Source organism: Panthera tigris, chromosome E1 (genome assembly GCF_018350195.1).
Source record: "Panthera tigris isolate Pti1 chromosome E1, P.tigris_Pti1_mat1.1, whole genome shotgun sequence".
Lineage (NCBI taxonomy): Eukaryota > Metazoa > Chordata > Mammalia > Carnivora > Felidae > Panthera > Panthera tigris.
This window is the reverse complement of record NC_056673.1, coordinates 43,609,605-43,631,620: the sequence shown is the minus strand read 5'-3', so window position 1 is coordinate 43,631,620 and position 22,016 is coordinate 43,609,605. Positions and strand designations below refer to the sequence as shown.

The 22,016-nt window shown below is 45.4% G+C and overlaps 1 protein-coding gene across 3 annotated transcripts; it reads right to left on the bottom strand.

Annotated features, from left to right (window-relative positions):
* Nucleotides 1–1,670: 1,670 nt before the first annotated feature.
* Nucleotides 1,671–21,192, bottom strand: ARL17A (ADP ribosylation factor like GTPase 17A). 3 transcript variants are annotated; one of them, XM_042966739.1, is made up of 6 exons: nucleotides 21,108–21,192; nucleotides 18,415–18,581; nucleotides 11,276–11,386; nucleotides 5,402–5,526; nucleotides 3,300–3,481; nucleotides 1,671–2,388 (listed from the first exon to the last, which is right to left on the bottom strand). In XM_042966739.1, exons 2-5 carry the CDS (start codon nucleotides 18,560–18,562, stop codon nucleotides 3,320–3,322), a joined length of 546 nt encoding a protein of 181 aa, XP_042822673.1. In that variant the 5' UTR covers nucleotides 18,563–18,581; nucleotides 21,108–21,192; the 3' UTR covers nucleotides 1,671–2,388; nucleotides 3,300–3,319. The 3 variants fall into 3 exon arrangements, with proteins under 3 accessions (XP_042822673.1, XP_042822670.1, XP_007088286.1); XM_042966736.1 differs by having other exon boundaries at nucleotides 1,671–3,481; nucleotides 18,415–18,583; nucleotides 21,104–21,192; XM_007088224.2 differs by having other exon boundaries at nucleotides 1,671–3,481.
* Nucleotides 21,193–22,016: the final 824 nt, after the last annotated feature.

Genomic DNA, 22,016 nt, shown 5'->3' with positions numbered 1-22,016 from the left:
GAGCAACTCACATGGAAACATTCCCAGTTCTGTTAAGGCATTATATGCCTTATTATAGGCATTATATGCCTATATTATATTATAGATCTGATTATACGACCCACTATGTATAGAATTGACTCACAGAACCCCCATATTACCCCATATTCTTGGTATCCACACAGAGCTGTGTCCCAGAGGTCAGGCTTCTAGGTAAGGAAATGCAGGATCATTGGTTGAGTAGCCCAACCAAATCCAGCCAGGAAGTGGGCAGAGCTTTAATTTCAGCCTCAGACTTGGATTCAAGGTTCAGAGCCCTTACCATTCCATAGGGTGACCACACAACCCATTTTTTGCCCTGTGTCCCGCATAATTATTGTTAGCATTCCATTCCCTCTCAAGATAATACATTCCATGGTTCCTATAGGGCAGTCCTTCCCCTGGGGTTCTGCCTCATCTGTGCCTCAGATCTATGTCTCTGGACGGATGCTGTGGTCAGGCCAACAGCACCTCAGCACTTCCTAAAGCACCCACCAGCCCCAGGCCCCTCACCTGCCCGGAACAGGCAAATCCAAAGAAACAGAAAATAGATTAGTGGTCGCCACAGGCCTGGGGGAAGGGAGGAATGGGGAGTGGATGCTACTGGATCCAGAGTTTCTTTGGGGGGGGGGTTGTCTAAAATCAGTCGTTGTGGTTGCGTACACTAAAAACCACAGAATGAACCAAAAAAAGGAAGAGAAACAGGTGAGGATAGGACACAGCAACATGCTTGGTAATCAAGGACCCCAGCTGGCCTCGTGAACATTCTCCATGGTTAGAAAAGGACCAAGCATCCAGCAGAATAGAAGGTAAAGAGAGCAAGAGAGAGATTTATACAGCCCCCACACACGATCCCACTTCCCTTCTCCTACAAATAACGCTCATCGGTTTGTGGCCACCAGCACTGTTGTTCACACTTAAGACAGGAAGATACTCCCCGGGAAACACCAGAGCAAGGTATACAAAGGTCTGAGACACTGAATCCGCACAACCTTACTGGGTAAGTATCATCACTCCCATTTAACAGTTAAGGAAAAAAGGGGCCCCTGGGTGGCTCAGTCGGTTAAGCGTCCGACTTCGACTCAGGTCATGATCTCACGGTTCGTGGGTTCAAGTTTGGCGTCAGACTCTGTGCTGACAGCTCCGATTCTGTGTCTCCCTCTCTCTCTGCCCCTACCCCACTTGTACTCTGCCTCTCTCTCTCTCTCAAAAATAAATAAGCATAGAAAGAAAGAAAGAAAGACAGAAAGAAAAGAAAGAAAGAGAAAGGAAAACAGGTAAGCAAATGGAGGCTCAAGAGATACAGAAGCTAAGAGTAAATGGCCAGAGGCCAGCAGCCAGGAAGGGACATAACTGGGATATCAACATGGCTTTCAGGGACCCAAGTCTTTGTTCAAAGTGACTACACTGAAGTGGCCCCGCTCACCCCCACTCACCAGCTCCAGACCACAGGGAAAGCCCATAGTTTGAAAGTGTCACGGATGCCATCAGTGAGGATACCGCTAGAGGCACAAAGGCCCAGGACAGCACCTCCGGGGTCGTCTTTTGCACAAGTACCCTGGGAATGTTCAATAGGAAGTCTGCTAAGACGGAGGGAAAAGGGATCTTAAAGTAGTTCGACGACACATACAGAAGCACGTGGCTGTCCTCTCCTCCTTCCAGAGCAAGTTCTTTATTGTCCAACCGACCGACAATTGTTAAACGAGGCCTAGCACTGTACTAGGTACACCGTACCAAGCACAAATACAAAAGTATAGGACACAGTCCCTGCCCATTTGAGGCGCACAACTTAAATCTCTCAGGAACTGTTCCAGGGTTAAAAACCAAATCGGGACTTGGATGCCAGTATTGCAATGAACAGTCTTTAGGGTCAACATCTTACAGAAAAACATCACACCCCACGTTGATCGTGGCAGGAAATCTCTTCCTGGTAGTATCGACTTCATTATTATCAATAAACAAGGGTTACTTTAGTTCAAGTTCACCTTACATTCCCCTCCTCTGTAATTTGAATAAGAAGTTTTTTTGAAAAAGGACTTCTCAAGGGTCACGTAGTGGAAGTGCTCAGGTACACATCCGGTCAACAGCTGTCTGGCCAAACGAGCTCTAGACTACCATGTGAAACCAAGCTCACCTCCAGGCCATTTTCATGAACATTCTGAGGACCGCATAAAGCACGTTTCCACATAGGACATTACTGCCATCCGGGAGGGGGAGCGGGCGCCGCAGAGAGCGGTCCGGAGGAGACATTTTCATACCAAAAGTGAGCACCGACTCAGGGGCAGTCACAGGGGTGGCCGGGAATTTCATCTCGACCCCAAAGGAAGCTCTCAACCCTCTCTCACTCGCAGAACTCACAGGTGTGTGGTTCTGGGAACAGAAACAGACCAAAACCGAAAGTTGAAGGGAGATCATGAACTTGGCGACGATTCCATCGCAGGAGTGAACCTCCCGCTTTGAGCACAGAACATTCAGCACGGGACAGAGAAGTGGGAGCAGCAGCCTCGGGAGCCTGAAACCTGAGAAGGGGAGACAGACGCAGGGACACACGCCTGCCCCTCCGCAGGACCCTGTGGCCAAGAACCTCGGCCTCCCGCTGGGTTACTTACCCCACATGGTCTCCATCGGGCAAATAAGAGGCAAACGGGAAGGAACTAGCATAAGGGAAGGACTGGACAATTTTCTAGTGTTATGGAGACTTGACACTCTAATGAAAAAGACCTCGAGTTCCTTTAAATGAAGCACATTCCACCAGGAAGAAAATAACTTAAGGGAAAAGTTCAGATCTGAACTTCAAACCCGCAGGAAGCAAGTGCCTTTTTCCTCTTGAGGATCTTTTGCTTTAAAGCACTGACAAGTGAGTTGCTAGCTCTGGCAGTGATGGGCAAAAAGGACGGGACCTTCCTGCTTACAAAAGGACACCAGCGTCCAAGGGGACTCGAGCTGTGCGGAGACGCCAGCCCCGGCTCTGCCAGCTCCACTCAGCCCCCAGCCAGCTCCCCGCCTCCTGCCCGCTGTGGAGACGGCTCTGGCGAGCGTGCACCAGGAAGCCCCCGGGGGCCCTCCACCCGCGGCCAGGCTGAGCGCCGGAGCTATCGAAGTGGAAGGTAGCATTTCACATGTAACACTGGTTTTTCTTCAAACGTAAGACTGGTTTTCTTACAGCATGTATAAGGCACAGTGTGAGAAAGCTGCTCCCGCTCCCAGCCACACACCCACACTCAGCTCCTCGCACGCACGCACGCACACAGAAGAGGCCAGCTGACTTTGCCACAACGCACGGGGAAGGGATCGCTTCCGATCACTTCTGGTTTTTGAGCTGGTTGGAGAGCCAGTCCAGGCCTTCGTAAAGCCCATCTCCACTGGTGGCACAAGTGGCCTGAATGTACCAGTTTCTCTGGCGGAGGGAATGTAAGCCGAGCTTGTCTGTTATCTCTGCTGCGTTCATAGCATTCGGAAGATCCTTGAAAAAGAAAACCCGAAAGTCAGTTTTTAACGATGCATTCATATAACAAAATACTACGTTCTTCTCCCCAAACCTACCCCACCCCACAGTCTGAGCTCAGCTGATCCTTAATCTCTCTCTCTCTCTGACCTCTCAACTCCACACTGGGTACCACCACTGGTTGTACCATCAAAACAGATGCAGAATCTGACCCCTCCTCAGCACCTCCGCAGATACCCTCCCGATGCCAGCACCATGACCTCTACCCTGGAGCACTGAAAGAACTTTCCTAATTGGTCCCCTTGCTTCTGCACTTGTTCCCCTCAAGTCTGCTCTCAACCCAGTGGTCAGGGGAAGAGCGAACCATTCTTTCAAAACCCGACAACAGCTCCGTCTCTCTCAGGGGGAGAGCCAGCGTCCTTGTGATGGTCTGCAAGGCCTTCGTGACCTGAGCCCCCGGGACCCCTCCCTAATTGTCCTGCTTAATCTTTTCAAGTGCCGCAGTCACCATATGTTGCTACATTATAAAACTTATTTGGTACGTGAATTACTTATCATCTGTCTCCTCTAACTAGAACCCAAGCTTGTTTACAAGCTTGTTTTCTGATATATTTCAAGTTCCTACAACCATGCCTGCCACATAATGTAGATCTAGACATATTGATATGGATCTGGATATATTGATATGGATCTAGATATAGTGATATGGAATGACATCAAAGATAGGCTAAGGAAAAAAGCTGATCTCCAGAATGTAAATATGAATACAATCACATAACTGTTTACACAGGCATAGAACGTTGTAACTCTGGGAAAAGAAGAAATTCAACAATGTTTTACCCTGAAGAGTGAGGCTAGAACATTTCACTTGGTATTCTGAACTGCTGGCATGTTTATACCACGGGCATGTTCTGTTTTTATAATTAAAAAGAACAAGTGTCATTTTCTTTTTGAAAGTCCATTGTGCTCATTAGTGACATCGAACCCAGCAGTAGGGTAATCACTGAGTGATGACCCAGCCACCATTTAAAATCATGATTACAAAGAGCTGGATGACAAGAGAAAAAGTGACACACAGGATGCAACCCAGTCAGAAGAGCGAGAGCTCAGTCACATAACGAATGTGTTCATGGAGGAGAAAGTGGATGGAAACACACCACAATTGACTGAGGTTATCTCGGGCTGGTATGTTCCACAACTCTACCTTCTTTTCCAAGCTTAGTTCAGCTTTGAGTCCCGAGGTGGGACGGCTCTACACTTGGCCCTCCTCCCACTCTTCCTTTACTGCTTTCCATTACATTTATGTAGAAGACCCTTCTCCTCCTGGAAGATAGGCCCCCTATGATGCAACCATCTCCTCCCTCACCGCCCCCGCCCGCTCTGTTCCAGCTGTATTGGCTGCCTTGCTATTTTTGGCCCCACATGGCTCCCTTCCTGCTGGCCTTCAGGTCTTCTTCTCAAATGTCATCGTATGATGGAGGAATCCTGGCCCTTCCCCACATCTATCCTCCATACTTCCAGCAGACACATTACATATTATTTACCGACTGACTCTGCTTGCGCTAGAATGCAAACTCCATGAACACAGGGATTTTTGTCAGTCTTGCTGCTCACTGCTACAACACCAATACCTAAAACAATGCCTGGATCTTAGTAGATGCTCAATTAATATTTGTTGCATGAATGAATAGAAGACATAAGCTAAAAAGGAGGTGCATAGGTGGCGCCTGGCTGTCTCGGGGTTGTGAGTTCAAGCCCCGTGTTGGGCCTAGAGCTTACTTTAAAAAAAAAAGAGAGAGAGAGGTGGGGGATAAGGTGGGAAGGTTACAGTAGAGACTAGAGAGAGAGGAAGGCAGATATCTAATTTAAGTATCCATATTTTTAAGTGAACATCTGGCAGAAATTTCAGTCCCGGTATTCAGAAAGCCAACAACATACCTGTTTATTTACAAACACCAATAAAACTGCATCTCTGAGCTCATCTTCTGCCAACATTCTGGTTAGTTCTTCTCGGGCCTCATTGACCCGCTCTCTGTCATTACTGTCAACCACGAAAATCAGACCTGGAAAGAAATCACAAACATGTTGGTAATCTGAACCTGGAAAGGGGAACGGTTTATACGTCCTTACAGCTTCTCCCTACTTATGTGTATGGTTTCACCGAAAGCAATCCATAAGGAAGGACATCTAATCTCCAGAGTCAGGAAGGCTGCTACACACTCAACCCACCTACCTTTTCAGAAGCATCACAGGCCTTCACCAGATTAACAAAAACAAGAATATAGAGAGAAAAGGTTAAGGTTCATGCTTTATTACCTTGCTTCTACATCATGCCTACATAATGAAGTCCCAATAAAAACAAAGGACATCAAAGTTCAGAGAAGCATCCCAGGTTGGCAAGGCTCAAATGATGTTACACATCTGGCACACATCAGCGTGCCAGAGGTAATGCAGTGTTTTCTCCGTGTGCAAAGGACCATGGAAGCTTTGTGTCTGGTAACTCCCAGACCTCGCCCTATGTTTCTCTCCCTTTGGCTGGTTCATTTGTATCCCTGTGCTATAACAAAACTGTAATTCTAAGTATCTCGCTTTCCTGAGTCCTGTGAGTCATTCTGATGAATTACCGAACCTGAGGGGGTCGTGGGAACTGCTGAATTTGCAGCCAGCCAATGAGAAGTGAGGGTGGTCTGGGGACCCCATTTACGGCTGGTGTCTGCAGTGAGGGAGTCTTGTGCCTCTGACCTGTGAAGTATGGCCCAACTCCAGGTAGCTGGTGTCGGGAAATCTTTGCAGGATCCCACACTAGAGAGAGCATCAGGGATCCCCAGGAAGCAAGAGACAGGTCGAAGAAAGATACCACCACACTGTGTGGAAGCAAAGGTGGTAGAAACCTGCACAGACCTGGTTGCTGCTACGTTGGCTGGAGGAAGCACTGGGCCAAGATGATTCCCTGGGAAATCCTACTCACGCCCAAATAGAGAACGGGGAAGACCGTCTTCGCAGCCGTCCGTGTATAGTGAAGTACATAATGATAGTAAGAACTTGGTGGCTAGCTGACAATAAGCCCTCCGTGCGACAAAAACGTGAAGCGGCTGCCAGAACTAATATGCTCTCAGGCTGTATCGAGAGCAGTGTCGGCAGCTCAGTTTCTGGGGTCTCGGCGATAAAAAGCCTTCTCTATCGTGTGTCAGTCAGAACATCCTGTGAAGATTACATGGTCGCTGCAGGACCCCACGCTCTACAACGCAGGCGCACTGGAAGGATTCAAAGAAAGACTAGGACGGCAGAGGAACTAGAGACGATGTCAGACGAAAAAGAACTGACATAACCGGGGATATTTTATCTCGAGAAAAGACTCACTGGGGGACTGACAGCTGTCTTCAAATATCTAAGAGTTCATGCCATAAAGAGAGGTTCAACTGGTTTCATATAGCTCTATAAGTACCCCGAAGATCAGTGGGTACAAACTACAGGACATCAACAAAGAGTCAACAAAACTGAAGACGCAACGGGCTGCCTCGGGAGGCCTCCCTGTCGCTGGGGAGATTTGTGCCCCGCTTCAGCCACAGCTTATGGGGACACTGCCAAAGGGACCTTCCCGGTAGCAGAAGTGTAGCGTGAGAGGATGACTTCTTGGCTGCCTCCAACACGGATTTCACAGCGATGTCAGGAGGGAGAACCGGCGCTGGCCCTCTGCCCCTTTCCTCCTGCTTCCCAGGCCCACCCGACAGCTGCCTGGCCAGCTGCTCTGGGGTGGCCCACTCCTCAGACAGGAGCTCCCACGGCTTCGGGGTGCTCGGGTGCTGCACCCGAGCCAAAGTCCCGTCTGTTATATCACATCAGATTAAAACAATGCAGAACATCCAAAACTTCTCCCGAAGATGCAATATTCTACCAATAGTATAACCAGGTCTCTGATCATAACTAAGCAAACAAGGTTATCCAGAAATTCGAGGAGATCCTTAGTCTCCAAAGCAGAACTGACAGGGTGGGAGCAGATGTAGAATCCCTTCGCCATTCCTGATAGAAACAAAGGTTTATAAATATCAGGGCCCACTTTATACTGCTTTCACATAAATCCTGATCTGAGAAACAAAAGAATCTAGCATCAGACTGACTCTACTTTTGGACGGGGAGAACCTAGAAAAGATCATTTTACACATGAATGGTACACTACAATTTGTTTTAAAAGGCCAGGAGGCTGGGGCACCTGGGTGGTTAGGTGGGTTAAGCATCCGACTTTGGCTCAGGTCATGATCTCACGGTCCATGAGTGAGTTCGAGCTCGGCATTGGGCTCTGAGCTGACATGCAGAAAATATCTTCGGACAGATGTGCAAAAAAACAGAAGTGCGGGTCTACGGAGGGAGAACTGGGTGGTTAGGAGACAGGAAGGAGACAGTGGCATTTCATTATACACTTTTATTTCTTTTGGAAATTTGAACCGTATAAATGTATGGCCATTCAACAAATTAAAATTACTACACCTACAATCAAGGAGAAAAACCTTAAAAAAAAAAAGAAAAATCTGTCCACGTGAGAACTAATGGACCATTTTATGCACTCTATGTAATATAATCAACTAAGAAATCACATAAACTATTCAAATTCCAATCTATACAAGGGAAGCCTAGTGAAGACAGTCAAATGTCTTAATGGAGAGCTAAAAGCTATCATTTAGTCTGTCATACTCAACAGACTGATGAAGAAAATTTAAATAATAAAAGACAGCCTGACCTTTGAGAAGCTGGCAGAAGAAAAAGAGGCAGCATCCAAGGCCACTCAGAACTGAGATGCCTGGACCCACCACAGACAGCAAATCCATTCTTCAAACACTCCCCATTCGCTAATCTCATGAGCAGTCTAAATTACGCACCGCAAGGTCCTAGAACACAGCCAGGTGCCTGCCATCAAAGCAACAGTCGCTGGAGTTCAATTAAACTGGACTTGTTAAGAATAGAAGATTGAAAACAAAAAGGCACTTCAACTCGGTGACTGAAGGTGACAGCACTGAATCAGGCAGGCAAAAGGAATCCTGCCAGAGAATGAGGAAGTAAAACCTCTCACAATTTGGGCTCTGTGATGGGGTAATTTACATGTCAACTTGATTGGCCAACGGGGTGCCCAGACATGTGGTCAAACGTTTCTCTGGGTGTGTCTGGGAGGGGTTTCTGGATGAGGTTAATGACATTTGAATCAGCAGACTGAGTACAGCAGACTGCCTTTCCCAGCGGGAGTGGGCCTCTCCAGTCCACCGAAGGCCTGAAGAAAAGAAAAGAATGAGAGAAGTCCCTGCCTGGCCATCCTGGAACTGGCCTCCAGGACTTCTGGCTCTGGACCGGAACTTCCAGCATCAGCCACCCTGGTTCTCCTGCTTGCCAAATGCAAATCCTGGGACTGCTCAGCCTTTGTAACCACGTGAGCCAGTTCCTTATAATAAATCTGAGATATATATATATATATTTATAGATATATAGATATATAGATATATAGATGTATATATATTTCCATCCATCCTATTGGTTCTGTTTCCTCTGGAGAAGCCAGACTAATACAGGCTCCTAGCCTACTACCATCTAACCACCGAACAAAGCATTTTACAAAATCAATCTCATTCAAGCCAAATGATCCAACACAGGAGGTGGTACCTCCGTTTTATAGATAAGGAAACTGAGAAAAGATTACTTAACCCTCCCAAGGTTTCATAGCAGAGCCGTGGTTCAGACCCACGCTTTCTAGATTTATTGACTAATGAGGAATTGCATCCGTCTGGCCATTATGGCAAGTACCAACCCAAGATAAACGAACACTCTTGAGTATCAGAAGGTATACTGTCTGCAGCGGATTGAAACAGAGATATAAAAATCTAACAGTCATCATGCAAGTTGCTAGGTTATCAAGTCCGTTCTCTGAAGATCAATAAAGGTAAAGAATTAAGCACTTTTTCTGCCTTTCTTATATAAACTATATTTCAGAGAAACCAAATATTTGATGGGAGTTCTCTGTTTAGAAGGATTTCAGCTAACAAATACAACTGAAATGACACGATCTAGAAAAATCACCATTCTGTAACTCTAATAACAGATCTAGCAGTCTTCCACGAATGCTAGAATCACTCAGTGAAAGGCAACTTTATTTTGGGAGAAGTATGCTGAAACCATCTGAATCCATTTAGCATCACTAGAAGTGGGACAACCAGGCCTGTGTTAAGATGTGATACAACAGGAAGTACTTAGCACCACTTCTGAAGTATTCTTGCCGCCAATATGAACCAGAATGTAACCACACCTCTAGAACAAACTACCATTTCACAAGATATCCATAGACAAATTAAGTAACACTACAATAATCAGCCAAATCCAAAATGCAGGATAAACATCTAACAAAAAATGACGCAGGAAAAAAAGAGGTGGGGAGAAGATCTGTTTTTGAGTAAGAGACTAAAGGGACGTAACCATGAAATGCAATGTGTGAACTTTGGTTCCCAATGCAAACAAATCAAACACAGAAAGGACATATCTGACCCACCTGGAGAAACTTGAATACGGGCTGGGTACTTGTCATTAAAGAATTAATACTAATTTTGGGGGTGTGATAATGGCATGGAGATTATGTTCAGAAAAAAAGGCTTTATCGGTTTGAAATGAAAACTGAAGGATACATGAGCAAAAGGTATCACGTCTGGGCTTTGCTAGAACATACTCTGCAAAATGCTAATAAACTGTTGAAGCTGGGCAATGGGTACAAGGGGAGTTCATTCTGCATCCTCTCCCCCTTATATCTTTTGAAGTTTCCACTAACAACAACAACAAGTGTGTGTGTGTGTGTGTGTGTGTGTGTATACATACACACATATATGTTTACACGCACACACAGCATTTTAAGAAAAAAAATATACAATTTACTTTAAAGGCTGAGAAAATAGCTGCAAATGAAGTGAAGTGCTACAACAATGATCTAAAACATAAAGGGCCAGCAGGCTTGGGCACTGGGTGTGACAAGACCGACAAATACAGGCCTTTATTATGAGCCGCATGCAATGAAAACACCACCAGTAGTAGAATCTGCAAAATTAAGACTCCAAATAAGTTCTAAAGCGAGCGTGAAGATGCCATCTGATTATGATTCTACATGAGAATCAGGGTGTAAACAGCTATGTGAACAGTTTATGGATATCTTGACAGGCAACATTCTAGAAGGTAGCATTTATCCAACACAAAATCCATGGAAAAAACCTCAAAGAGATTGATGATGGGTGTGGACCCATTAGAACCCCAACTTCTAAGAAACCAGTGATAAGGAAACAAGGCAAGGATCTGGGATATGCATGTCGATTCCTACACCTCTAGAATAGCAGGGCAACAGGGAGGGACTGTGGCCACACAAGACGCTGGCATCTGGGGTTCCAGCCACGCCTGTTCATTTCTTTCTCTCCAGAGGCATGATTCTTAGATATTCTCAACAGGTTTAAAAGAGCTTACTGAATCCAAATTCTTCAAATACCGGTACTTCATCTAACATACATACAATTCTCAATGAACCAAAAGACAAAATTCATCAGGATAGCCCTTTTTTAACGAATCTGGATTAAGAGACGTTTTCTAGGTAGGGCATTAATGCCCAAGCACCTTTTTTAGAAAGGCAGGGACCATTTTCCGAAAAGAAACCTCCCCAGGAAGTGTAAGTGGGTCACTGGAAGAGAAGGAACGACTGACAGTCCAAACAGAGCAGAGCACAAGGTTTTGCCACGAGCATCCAACTTTAGACGCATTTAATACAAATGGTTCCAAGGCCACAGACTGGATAACCTTTACCTTGGGTGTTCTGGAAATAATGTCGCCACAAAGGTCTGATTTTGTCCTGGCCACCAACATCCCAGACTGTGAAGCTGATATTTTTATATTCTACCGTTTCCACATTGAAACCTAAATTGGGAAGACGGAGAAAATTGTTAATGAAGACTTCTGTTGGCTGAACGATTCCAATGAATTTCAGCTAACATTTGGACAGTACTTTTAATTTACAAAGCAACTTGCTAGTCAAAGATCTATAGCTTACAGGGGGCGCTGGGCTGGCTCAGTCGATAGAGCATGCAACACTTGATCTCAGGATAGTGTGTTCAAGCCCTACTCTGAGCCTAGAGCTTACTTAAAAAAGAAGAAAAGATCTATGGCTTACAAAACCGAGTATGTTAGCTCGCTCTTTCACTCATCACCTTCTCTACTCTCTCCAGACTCAAACCTCACACATCCTCTTCTTTTCTCTCAGCAGATCTTACAGTGCACTTCAGAGCAAACAGAAGCCACTAATGGGACGACTTTCACCTCCCACCAAACAGTGTAGAAACCTACCTACACCTTTCCCCACCCTTTGCTTCCCTCCTTGGAACAACAGAAGAGGGCCACTATCCAATGTCAGTTCTAACCACTCATACCGCCAGACCTTGGGCTGCTCTCCCCCCCCACCCCTCTGAAATCCCCACCCTGTTCTTCTTAGCACGCTTAAATCTTTACATCTTTCAAAAAAAGCCCTTCCTTGACTCCACATCTTGAACTGCTACCACCCTCTATTTTCCCTGTTAAAGCCAAACTTCTCCGAGAATAGTTACATTCACTGCACCTACTGTGTCACCTTGTACCCTAGAAAACCTTGGTCCTGCCCCACCATGTTACAGACCTGGCGTTGCCGAGGCAAGTAGTGACCGGCATGTCAATAAATCCAACAGATGCTCTTTGGTTCTTAGGTAATTTGACTTCACATCTGACACTACTGCTCACTCCCTCCTTGAAACTCTTCCCTGGTTTCCCATTCTCCTTCTAATTCTATGGCTGAACCTTCTTGGTCTACTTAGTGAGCTCAACCACATTTAATTGATCCTTAGATGATGGACTTCTAGGACTCTGTACTGCCCCATCCATTCTCTTCTTTCCACATCCCCAGAGGTAATCTCCTTCCCTCCTGGGGCTGTATCACCATTTTTGTGCTAATGACTCAAATTTACATGATCTGAACCCAGATCTCTTGAGCTTCAGGTCCATAATCCAACCTTCTATCCAACATCTTTGGTTAAATGTCTCAAAGGCTCCGGTAAGGCAGTACGTCAAAACTGAACTTAAGATCCCCACCCCTCTAACCTGCTCCTCTCCTAGCTACCCCTGCACCCCTTCATCCCACAAGCTGGAAATCTGGAAGGCATCAATGACACTTTCAACTCTCTCACCCCTAAAATTCTCATTATGGGGGCACCTGAGTGGCTCAGTCGGTTAAGTGTCCGACTTCGGCTCAGGTCATGATCTCACGGTTCACGAGTTTGAGCCCCGGGTCGGGCTCTGTGCTGACAGCTCAGAGCCTGGAGCCTGCTTTGGATTCTGTGTCTCTCTCCCTCGCTCTCTCTGCCCATCCCCCACTCACACTCTGTCCCTCTCTCATTGTCAAAAATAAGTAAAAATTTTTAATAAAAAAGAATTCTCATTATCAAATCTTATCTGTCCAACCTCCTAAATATCTAATAGTCACCCTAACCCATGAAACTGTCATTTCTTGCCTCAATTATTGAAGCAACCTAACTAACCTAGCAGCAGCCACTCTTCCTCTCTGTCCACTACCATTTTCTAATCAAAACTCTCAAAACACATGTGGTCATTATCACTTCCCTACACATTCATGCTTGATTGAAATATTTAAAATAAGGGGGGAAAAGTAATCTCTTTGGCTTCCCACACCCAAATCTCAAACATGACTGTTGAGGCCTACCACAACCTGGGACTGCTCACTTTCCAAATCTCACTTTGAGTCAAGCCTGGTTTTCGCGAGGGGCTCTCACTACATTGCAGAAATCTCAATTCTTGCTAAATAAATGCATAATTTCAATGCCATTCTAAAGCAAAGAGGGAAAGGAAGTGGGATAGGAAACTTAGCAAAACAATCTTAAATGTAATCTGGAAAAATAAGTAAGCATAACCAAGAACTCTCTGAAAACAGGTAACAAATTACTTTTAAGATATTAGGGGTGCCCAAATGGCTCAGTCAGTTAAATGTCTGACTCTCGGCTCTGGCTCAAGTCATGATCTCATGGTTTCGTGAGTCTGAGCCCCGCATGAGGCTCTGTGCTAATGGTGCGGAGCCTGCTTGGGATTCTCATTCTCTGTCTCTGTCTCTCTCTCCACCCCCCTGTCTCTACCCCGCCCCCGCTCACACTGTGTGTGTGTGTGTGTGTGTGTGTGTGTGTGTGTCTCAAAATAAATAAACAAAACAAATTTTTAAAGATATTATCAAACCTTAATAATACTTGAAATAATGAAGTTCAAATGACGACAACAGGGGGTTGTCCAGAAGGACACACACACCCATGAAAACTTAATATATGACAAAGAAGGCATTTAAAATCAGTGTGGAAACACTAGCCAATAAATGGTGGAGAGCTGTCTATCCCTGCACGTGTCCTATACACATGTGACTGTCTGGATTTAATTGAAATTAAAAACGTGGGCTCCTCAATCGCACTAGCCACATTTCAAGCGCTCAAGAGCCACTTGCGGCTACGGCTATCAACCTGGACAGTGGTCACAGAACACTTCCATCACTGCAGAATGTTCTACTGGACAGCACTGGCCTTCTCATTTGAAAAATATAACTAGGGGCACCTGGGTGGCTCAGTTGGTTAAGCGGCCAACTTCGGCTCAGGTCATGACCTCTCAGCTTGTGAGTTCGAGCCTCGCTTCGGGCTCTGCTGACAGCTCAGGGCCTGCAGCCTGCTTCAGAGTCTGTGTCTCCCTCTCTCTGCCCCTTCCCCAGCTCACACTCTGTCTCTCTCCCTCTCTCTCAAAAATAAATAATTAAAAAAAACAAAATAAAAATAAAAATAAATATAACTAAATCCCTAACTTACTTGTAACAGAAAAATAAACTTCAAGTAAATATTTCAATGTTTTTAAAAATGAAATAAAAATAATGCAAAAAAAATAATAACACATTATTATTAGCAGTAGAAAATATTGGTGAATACTTTTATGACCCCAGAGTGAGGAAGACCTTTCTAAAAATGATACCAAACCTAAAAAAAGAAAAAAATTGGTAAATTTGGCTACCTAAAATTCTGTATGGCAAAACACAGAAAAAAAGAGGTTGAAAGACCATCAACTGGAAAACCAGCATGGGACAAGACTTGTTCCTGACCCATAATGTCCTTCTTCAAATCGTTAAGAGACATATAAACATGCCAACAAAAAGAAAAAACCCTAGAACCATATTAAAATCAAGTCACAGAAGAGCAAATACAAAAGACCCACTGATGTTTGAATATATTCACTTACAATAGAAGAAATCCCAATAAAAATCAGTGTTTTTTCTCTATCAGATCGGCAAATTCCCTGGAGAAATTAACACTTTTTAGTAGCTGCTGACACAACCTTTTTGGTGAGTGTGTACCCATATTAAATGTACGTTGTTTTTAAGTAAACTACGCCCAATGCGGGGCTCAAACTCACAACTCCAAGATCAAGAGTCACATGCTCCACTGACTGAGCCAGCCAGCCCCCCCTAAATGTACATTGGTTTTAGCATAGCAATCCCTCCTCCAGAAATTACTGCAAGGAGAAAACTTTGCAAAAATGTTAAAGATACTTACTTCAGCATCACTTACAAAGAACCATCAGTGGAAATTCATTAAAATATAGCTACAATGGAATACTATCCAGTTATTAAAATGCGATGTTCATCTGTATCAGTCGTTAGGTAAGCCCCCAAACTTAGTGACTTAGAATAATGATTCCAACACCACCACCAAATTCTGTGGGTTGCCTGGGTTTCCCCCTGTAGTACATTCAGCCAAGGAATCCCCTGGGGGCTGGGCCAGGCTTCTCTCTCTCCAGGTAGTCTTTTCATTCTCAAGGAACATTGGGCTTCCTCTTCTGAAGGTGGCAGTGTTCCAAAGGTGCCAGCCCCAGGGCAAAAGCACTAACTTCATCTTTGCTTGAATTACATTTGTTGATGCTCCCTAAGCCAAAGCAAGCCTGTGGCCAAGCTGAGCATCACAGTAGAAGGGAACTGCATATGGGCGTGGAGAGGAATGATGCATTGGGGGCCATTAGTTTAATGATCTACCACAAGGTTGGTATCCAATTCATTCACCAAACATTTACTGGACAGGGGTGCCTGAGTGGCTCAGTCAGATAAGTGCCCCACTCTTGACCTGATTTTTGGCTCAGGCCACGATTTCATGGTTCCTGAGTTCGAGCCCCACGCTGCACTCTCAACGCGGAGCCTGGCTGGGATTCAATCTCTCTGACCCTCCCTGCCCCCCGGCTGGCTCATGTGTGCGCATGCATGTGCTCTCTCTCTCTCTCTTTTTCTCTCAAAATAAATAAATAAACTTAAAAAATATATATATATATATTTATGGGGTGTGTGTGTGGCTCAGCCAGTTAAGTGTCAGGCTCTTGATTTCCGCTCAGGTCATGAAATCGAGCCAGCATCTGGCTTTGTGCTAATAGCATGGAGCCTGCTTGGGATTCCCTCTCCCTCTCTCTCTGCCCCTTCTGTGTGTTCTCTCTCAAAATATGTAAAATAAACTTTAAAAATTATCTCAAAAATAAGTAAACTTAAAAATAGTTACTGGACGACTATGTGCCAGGCATTTTGCCAGGGGCTTGGGAACAGTGGTGAAAAAGACAGACATGGTTCCTGCCCTTATCTCACACACACACACTGTTGGAAGGAAGACAAGTGAGCAAGCAATGACAAATGTGTTGAGAGTTACTAAGAAGTTCAAGTTACTATGGAAACTTTTACCAGGGGAAAACCAGTCCAGGGTATCAGGAGAGGTGTCCCTGAGAAATAATGTGTAAACTAAGACCAAAAGAATGAGCTGGCATTAGCTACATAAAGGGGGAGGAGGCTAAGGAAGAAAGCGGGAAAGCATTCCACAGGGAGGAAATAACAAGAGAGATCCAAATATACTGTCTAATGCAGAGTAAGGTGGAAAACAGCACACATATGATTTTACAAAAATATTTACCAAAATCTTTTTTTTTGTTTTAGGTTTATTTATTTTGAGACAGAGAGAGAACAAGGAAGGGGCAGAGAGAGAGGGAGAGAAAGAATCTCAAGCACGCTTCATGCAGTCAGTGCAGACAGAGCCCAACACGGGGCTCGATCTCAAGAACCCTCACAAACCACGAGATCATGACCTGAGCCAAAATCAAGAATCGGACACTTAATCGACGACTGAGCCACCCAGATGCCCCTTCACCAAAATCTTCATGGTACAGTGTTTTTAACACTTGTTTATGTTTTGCTGTAGGTCTGATATCATGGAAGCATGAATTATTTTTATAATTGGAGAAAACCACACAATTCTGCTATTTTCATTTGGGACTGATGACATTTTTTTAAAATTGTGGGTATGAACGTTTTGTCCATCTGGTTTCCTCCTTCTCCAAATGTTGCAATCTCTGAAACCATTGCCCAAGTTGGAAGTCGATCCTTTGGTTCCTGTGACTAATCCAACATTCAGAATGCTACTGACTTCACACATCATCCTGGGGAGCCTATTCTTACGTGGGAGTTTGGATCTAGAGGCAGTTCATAAGGCAGAGATCAAGTCCTGTCAAACCTACCTTTGCAAAATCCCTAAATGGCCCACAAAACACAGTGCCGGGGTGCAGGGATAACTACACTGCCAAGTCGTCCTCCAGCATTGGAATAAATCAGATTCTTCAGCTGGACACCAACTCAAGCAACTAGTTTGAGCCAGAGTGAAGAAAATCACACTGCATCTTTAAACCTAGAAGCATACTTCCTGCGGACATGCTTCCCCTTAGAAAGGCCAGCTGGAAGGAAGTCTGACTGAAGAGGCAACAGTAATTGCCAGCTCCCATCTCAGGCTGAGGCTGGGACACACACTGAGTGGAAGAGAGGACATACCTGCCCTCCCGGTTTGTTTGTTTGTTTGTTTTAAGATTTTATCTTTAAGTGATCTCCACATGGGACATGAGGGTCAAACTCCCAACACCCAAGATCAAGAGTCCCAAGGAGCCTGCTATGGAATCTGTGTCTCCCTCTTTCTCTGCCCTTCCCCTGTTCACGCTGTCTCTCTCTCCTTCAAAAATAAATCAACATAGGGGCACCTGGTTGGCTCAGTAGGTTAAGTATCCAACTTCGGCTCAGGTAATGATCTCACAGTTCATGAGTTCAAGCCCCGCATCCTGCTCTGTGCCGACAGGTTGGAGCCTGGAGCCTGCTTCAGATTCTGTGTGTCTGTCTGTCTCTCTCTCTCTCTGCCCCTTTCCCTGTTCGTGCTCTGTCTCTCAAAAATAAACGTTAAAAAAATTTTTTTTAAATAAATAAATAAACGTTAAGATTTTATCTTCATGTGATCTCCACATCCAACATGAGGCTCAAACTCACAATACCCAAGATCAAGAGTCCCAAGCTCTACCAACCAAGCCAGCCAGGTGCCCCTGCCCTCCCTGTTTTAATCATTATCTTTTTCCTTTTTTTGCCAAGCAGATAGGGTTAAGTGTGCTTAAACCGAAATGTGTTCATTTGAATGCCCTGTAAACCTAGCAATGTCCTAGAGATGCCAGGGAACAACTAAGAAATTCTATACCACCTAATTTTGGCCTCAAAAAGTTTATGCTCTTGGGGCAGACAAAATTTTCAAAAAAAGTATTTAGTAATAGGGATGCCTGGGTGGTTCAGTCGGTTAAGCATCTGACTTCAGCTCAGGTCATGATCTCACAGTTCGTGGGTTCAAGCCCCACATCAGGCTCTGTACTGAGAGTATGGAGCCTGCTTAGGATTCTCTCTGTCCCGCTCTCTCTGCCCCTCCCCCATTCACACTTTCTCTCAAAAGGAATAAACTTAAAAAAAAAAAGTATCCAATAACAAAAAAGCATGCGAAAGTATAACATACTAAGTTGTAAATTGGTCTTGTCACTGGTCCTGAACATACCTATTGTGGGGATGGTAGTCACAATCTCTCCCAGTTTCAATTTATACAAGATGGTGGTTTTTCCAGCCGCATCCAAACCCACCATAAGAATCCGCATCTCTTTTTTCCCAAATAGACTTTTAAACAGTTTTTCAAAAACGTTCCCCATTGTGACTGAATTCTGTTACCTGAAAAGAAAGGCAAATTAAGTAACTGTTCTTTGCAGAAATATGGAAACGCCATACATAAAATACAAGTCTCTGTCAGAAGTGGCTCCTAGTAAAATTTAAACAATTTTAAGTATAATTTGGCCAATAAAGAGAGAGTAGTGTATCTAATTTTCAAAAGGAGGGGCGCCTGGGTGGCTCAGTCGGTTAAGCGTCCGACTTCAGCTCAGGTCACGATCTCACGGTCCGTGAGTTGGAGCCCCGCATCCGGCTCCGGGCTGATGGCTCAGAGCCTGGAGCCTGCTTCCGGTTCTGTGTCTCCCTCTCTCTCTGCCCCTCCCCCGTTCATGCTCTGTCTCTCTCTGTCTCAAAAATAAATAAACGTTAAAAAAAAAAAAAAGGGAAATTCAACTAAGCTTTTTGATGTCTTGCCACAAAATTCTCTTTTTTCCTTGCAGCACCCAATGGGATAATGGAAACACAGTCAATGATACCACTACGGCAGCAGGCTTTGGTCACCCTAAGTATGGAAGCCATGCCACAACATATACATCTACACTCTCTTGAAATGAGAACTAATGAAGGACAGAACCAGTGTATTTTTTTTAATGTTTTTATTTATTTTTGAGACAGAGAGAGACAGAGCATGAGCAGAGGAGGGGCAGAGAGAGGGGGAGACACAGAATCCGAAGCAGGCTCCAGGCTCTGAACTCTCAGCACAGAGCCTGAGGCGGGGCTTGAACTCACAGACCGCGAGATCCTGACCTGAGCGGAAGTCGGACGCTTCACCGACTGAACCACCCAGGCGCCCCAGAACCAGTGTATTTTACTGGATGTGAAGCAAAGTCCTTAAGGCAGGTTAAGTATCAGTATCTCTTAGAAATTTAGTAGTTGCCTTTGGCTAGCAATCAGTATCAATATCCAGAAAAGAACCTACAAAATTTTCAGAGGGGAGGAAATAGGGCATTGAGCCACCGCACTGCTAATAGAGAAACTGGGCAAAGAGTTGAGGAGATCCCATAGCATCCAGTGTTGACATCACCTGCCTCTCAACCAATTTTTTTTACTTTTTGTTGAAATATAATTTACACACAGATAAAAACACACACGATAACCATACAGTTCAATGAAATGTCAGGAACCAATCATAAAAAGATGATTACCAGCGACCCAGAGCTCCTTGTTCCCCAATCTTCACCTCCCAAAAGGTAATCACTATTATTGATATCTAACAGCATACATGTTCACTATTTTATTTTTTAGGAGAGTGCATGATAGATTCTATAAAGAAAGGCAAGGGTAAAGACAGACTAGCTTTGCAGGAATTTACAGTCTTTTAACACATCAGCCTATGAAGTGTAAGCTTGACATTCTAAAGACTTAAAATAGTACTGTGTCTGAATCTCGAACCAAGCTCCTCAAAGTCTACAAAGATTCTCCCACCCCCCCCCCAAAATCCTTGTTATAAAGACTATGATTTTCCAGTTAAACTGCTAAACAAAGAAAAACTTTACTCCCTGGCAGAGCAGAGAGAAAATGCAGTAAGGACTGCCAATCTCATTCATCTGGACCCTAGTGACCTCAGAGGGGAGGTCACCAAATTCCAGAGGCCTCACGAATGAAATTCAACGGTTTCCCACAGTAGCCTAACACGTATGATGTCCAAGCATATACCATTCTGTTCCGCCATCAGAGAAAAGAAGCATTTATCCCGTACATAAATGAAGTAAAGATGAACTGCTACAACCAAAGAATGATGAATGCTTTTATCATTCACAGATGGTTTGTATGTAAAGTATACAAACGTCCAGGGCATTGCAGCAGTCAAAATCTTGTTGGGCGACAAAACTAGAGACGCCTTGTCTTTGTTTCCGAAAAAAACGCAAACCGCATAGATGAGAAAAACTGTAAGGAACGTGCTGGGAGTGGAGTGGGGAGGTACTTCCCACTTACACGTCCTTTGAGCCAAATACTCGTGCTCCGTTCCCCCTCCCAACCACACACAGTACACCACCTAGGTTTTCCCTCCTGCTTCTCTTTCCCTCTTCTTCCTCCTCATCTGCCAGAGGCTCCCAAATCCCGCTGCGTTTCTGGAAACCCTCTGGGGAAAACTATCCCCGATCCCGGCGCCTCTTTAGCACGTTCACCCTTCCCTGCCACAAGCACCAACTATCCATCAAGGAGGAACAGCGGCGAGACCCTCTGGGCGCGAACGAGAAGGGGGCGGGGGAGGGGAGCAAATGGGCGTGCGCGGCGGGCAGGCACGGGCTCCGGGTCCCCGGGAAGAACCCAGAATGCCTTTTCTGCCCGTCCGCCAGGCCGCTCCCTCTCAACCTGCCTGCCCTCGGGAGAGCGGAGGGTCACGGTGGACGCGCCAAGCTTCCCCCGGGTACCCGCAGCGCTGGCCCTACAGAAGGTGGAAAAGGGACAGGGAGCCCGACCACTTTCCGCAGGCCAACCGCTGTTCTCTGGTTTCCTGGCCGCTGACGGTGCGGAAATCCAGCCTGGCCTTGAATGCTGCCGCCCCTTCTACCCAGCCGCACTTACCTGCCGCCGCACAGGGCACCGTTACCCACACCACTGCCTTTCGGATTTCGGCTCCCCTCTGCAAAATGGCGACCGGCGCGGGGGCGGGAACGGCAGCCAACCAATCATCCATCGCCTCTTGGAGCTTTCGTACCAATGAGCTCGAAGTTCTGTGAGTGACGACATGTCTGGCCAATGCAAAGGATAATAAGAGCCTGGGCGGGAGGAGGCCCGCCCCTCGCGACCTAGGCGACGGCACGAAGCTCTGGAAATGCCGGGTTTATCTTCCAATGACAGCTCCCGGCTTCCAGGCAAGACACTCCCACATGCCCCGCCCCAGTGCCGCGCGCGACCAATCAGAAAAGTAAAAGGATTTCCGATTTGCTGCGCCAATCAACTCGGAAAAATCCTTGGGATTGAACTAACCCCGGGAGCATTGGAACCAACCGGGTGGGGGCATGTGGGCGGGGCCAAGTTCATAAGGATATTTAAGGAAATTTACCGTGGTTGAGCTAAAAGTAGAAACTAGTTTGGGGCGGTGTCCTGTGTAGGAAATACCCAGACGCTGACACCGAATTTAGGCTTAAGGAAAGTTTCCTACTCAGTCTGAAGCTAGACTGCAGCCCTGCCTCTAAACAGATTTTCAACAGTTGGGCAAAATACTAGCCACCTGCAGAGTTCAGATGTCACAGTACCACAGTCTTCACTTCACTTCCACTCAATAATAACTCAGTCCCTCTCAATGCCAACTTGGTTAGCTAAAAAGGTAACCAACTGCTGTAGATGATACCTAACAAAAAATAATCGAAAATGAACACCTGCTGAACACATACCATGTGCCATGAAAGTCAAGGGCTTTACCTGCATGACCATAACGCCTCGTGAATTAGAAACTATCATTTCCATTTTACAAAGAGGAAAATTAAGTAG

What these genes read in the sequence shown, in the direction of transcription:
- ARL17A (XM_042966736.1), bottom strand. Translation starts at nt 18,562, where the DNA reads ATGGGGAACGTTTTTGAAAAACTGTTTAAAAGTCTATTTGGGAAAAAA. An exon ending in TTATTTCCAGAACACCCAAG is followed by an intron (nt 5,527 to 11,275) that starts GTAAAGGTTATC and finishes ATTTCTTTCCAG; the next exon opens with GTCTGATTTTCGTGGTTGAC. An exon ending in TGGTGTTTGTAAATAAACAG is followed by an intron (nt 3,482 to 5,401) that starts GTATGTTGTTGG and finishes TTCTTTTTCAAG; the next exon opens with GATCTTCCGAATGCTATGAA.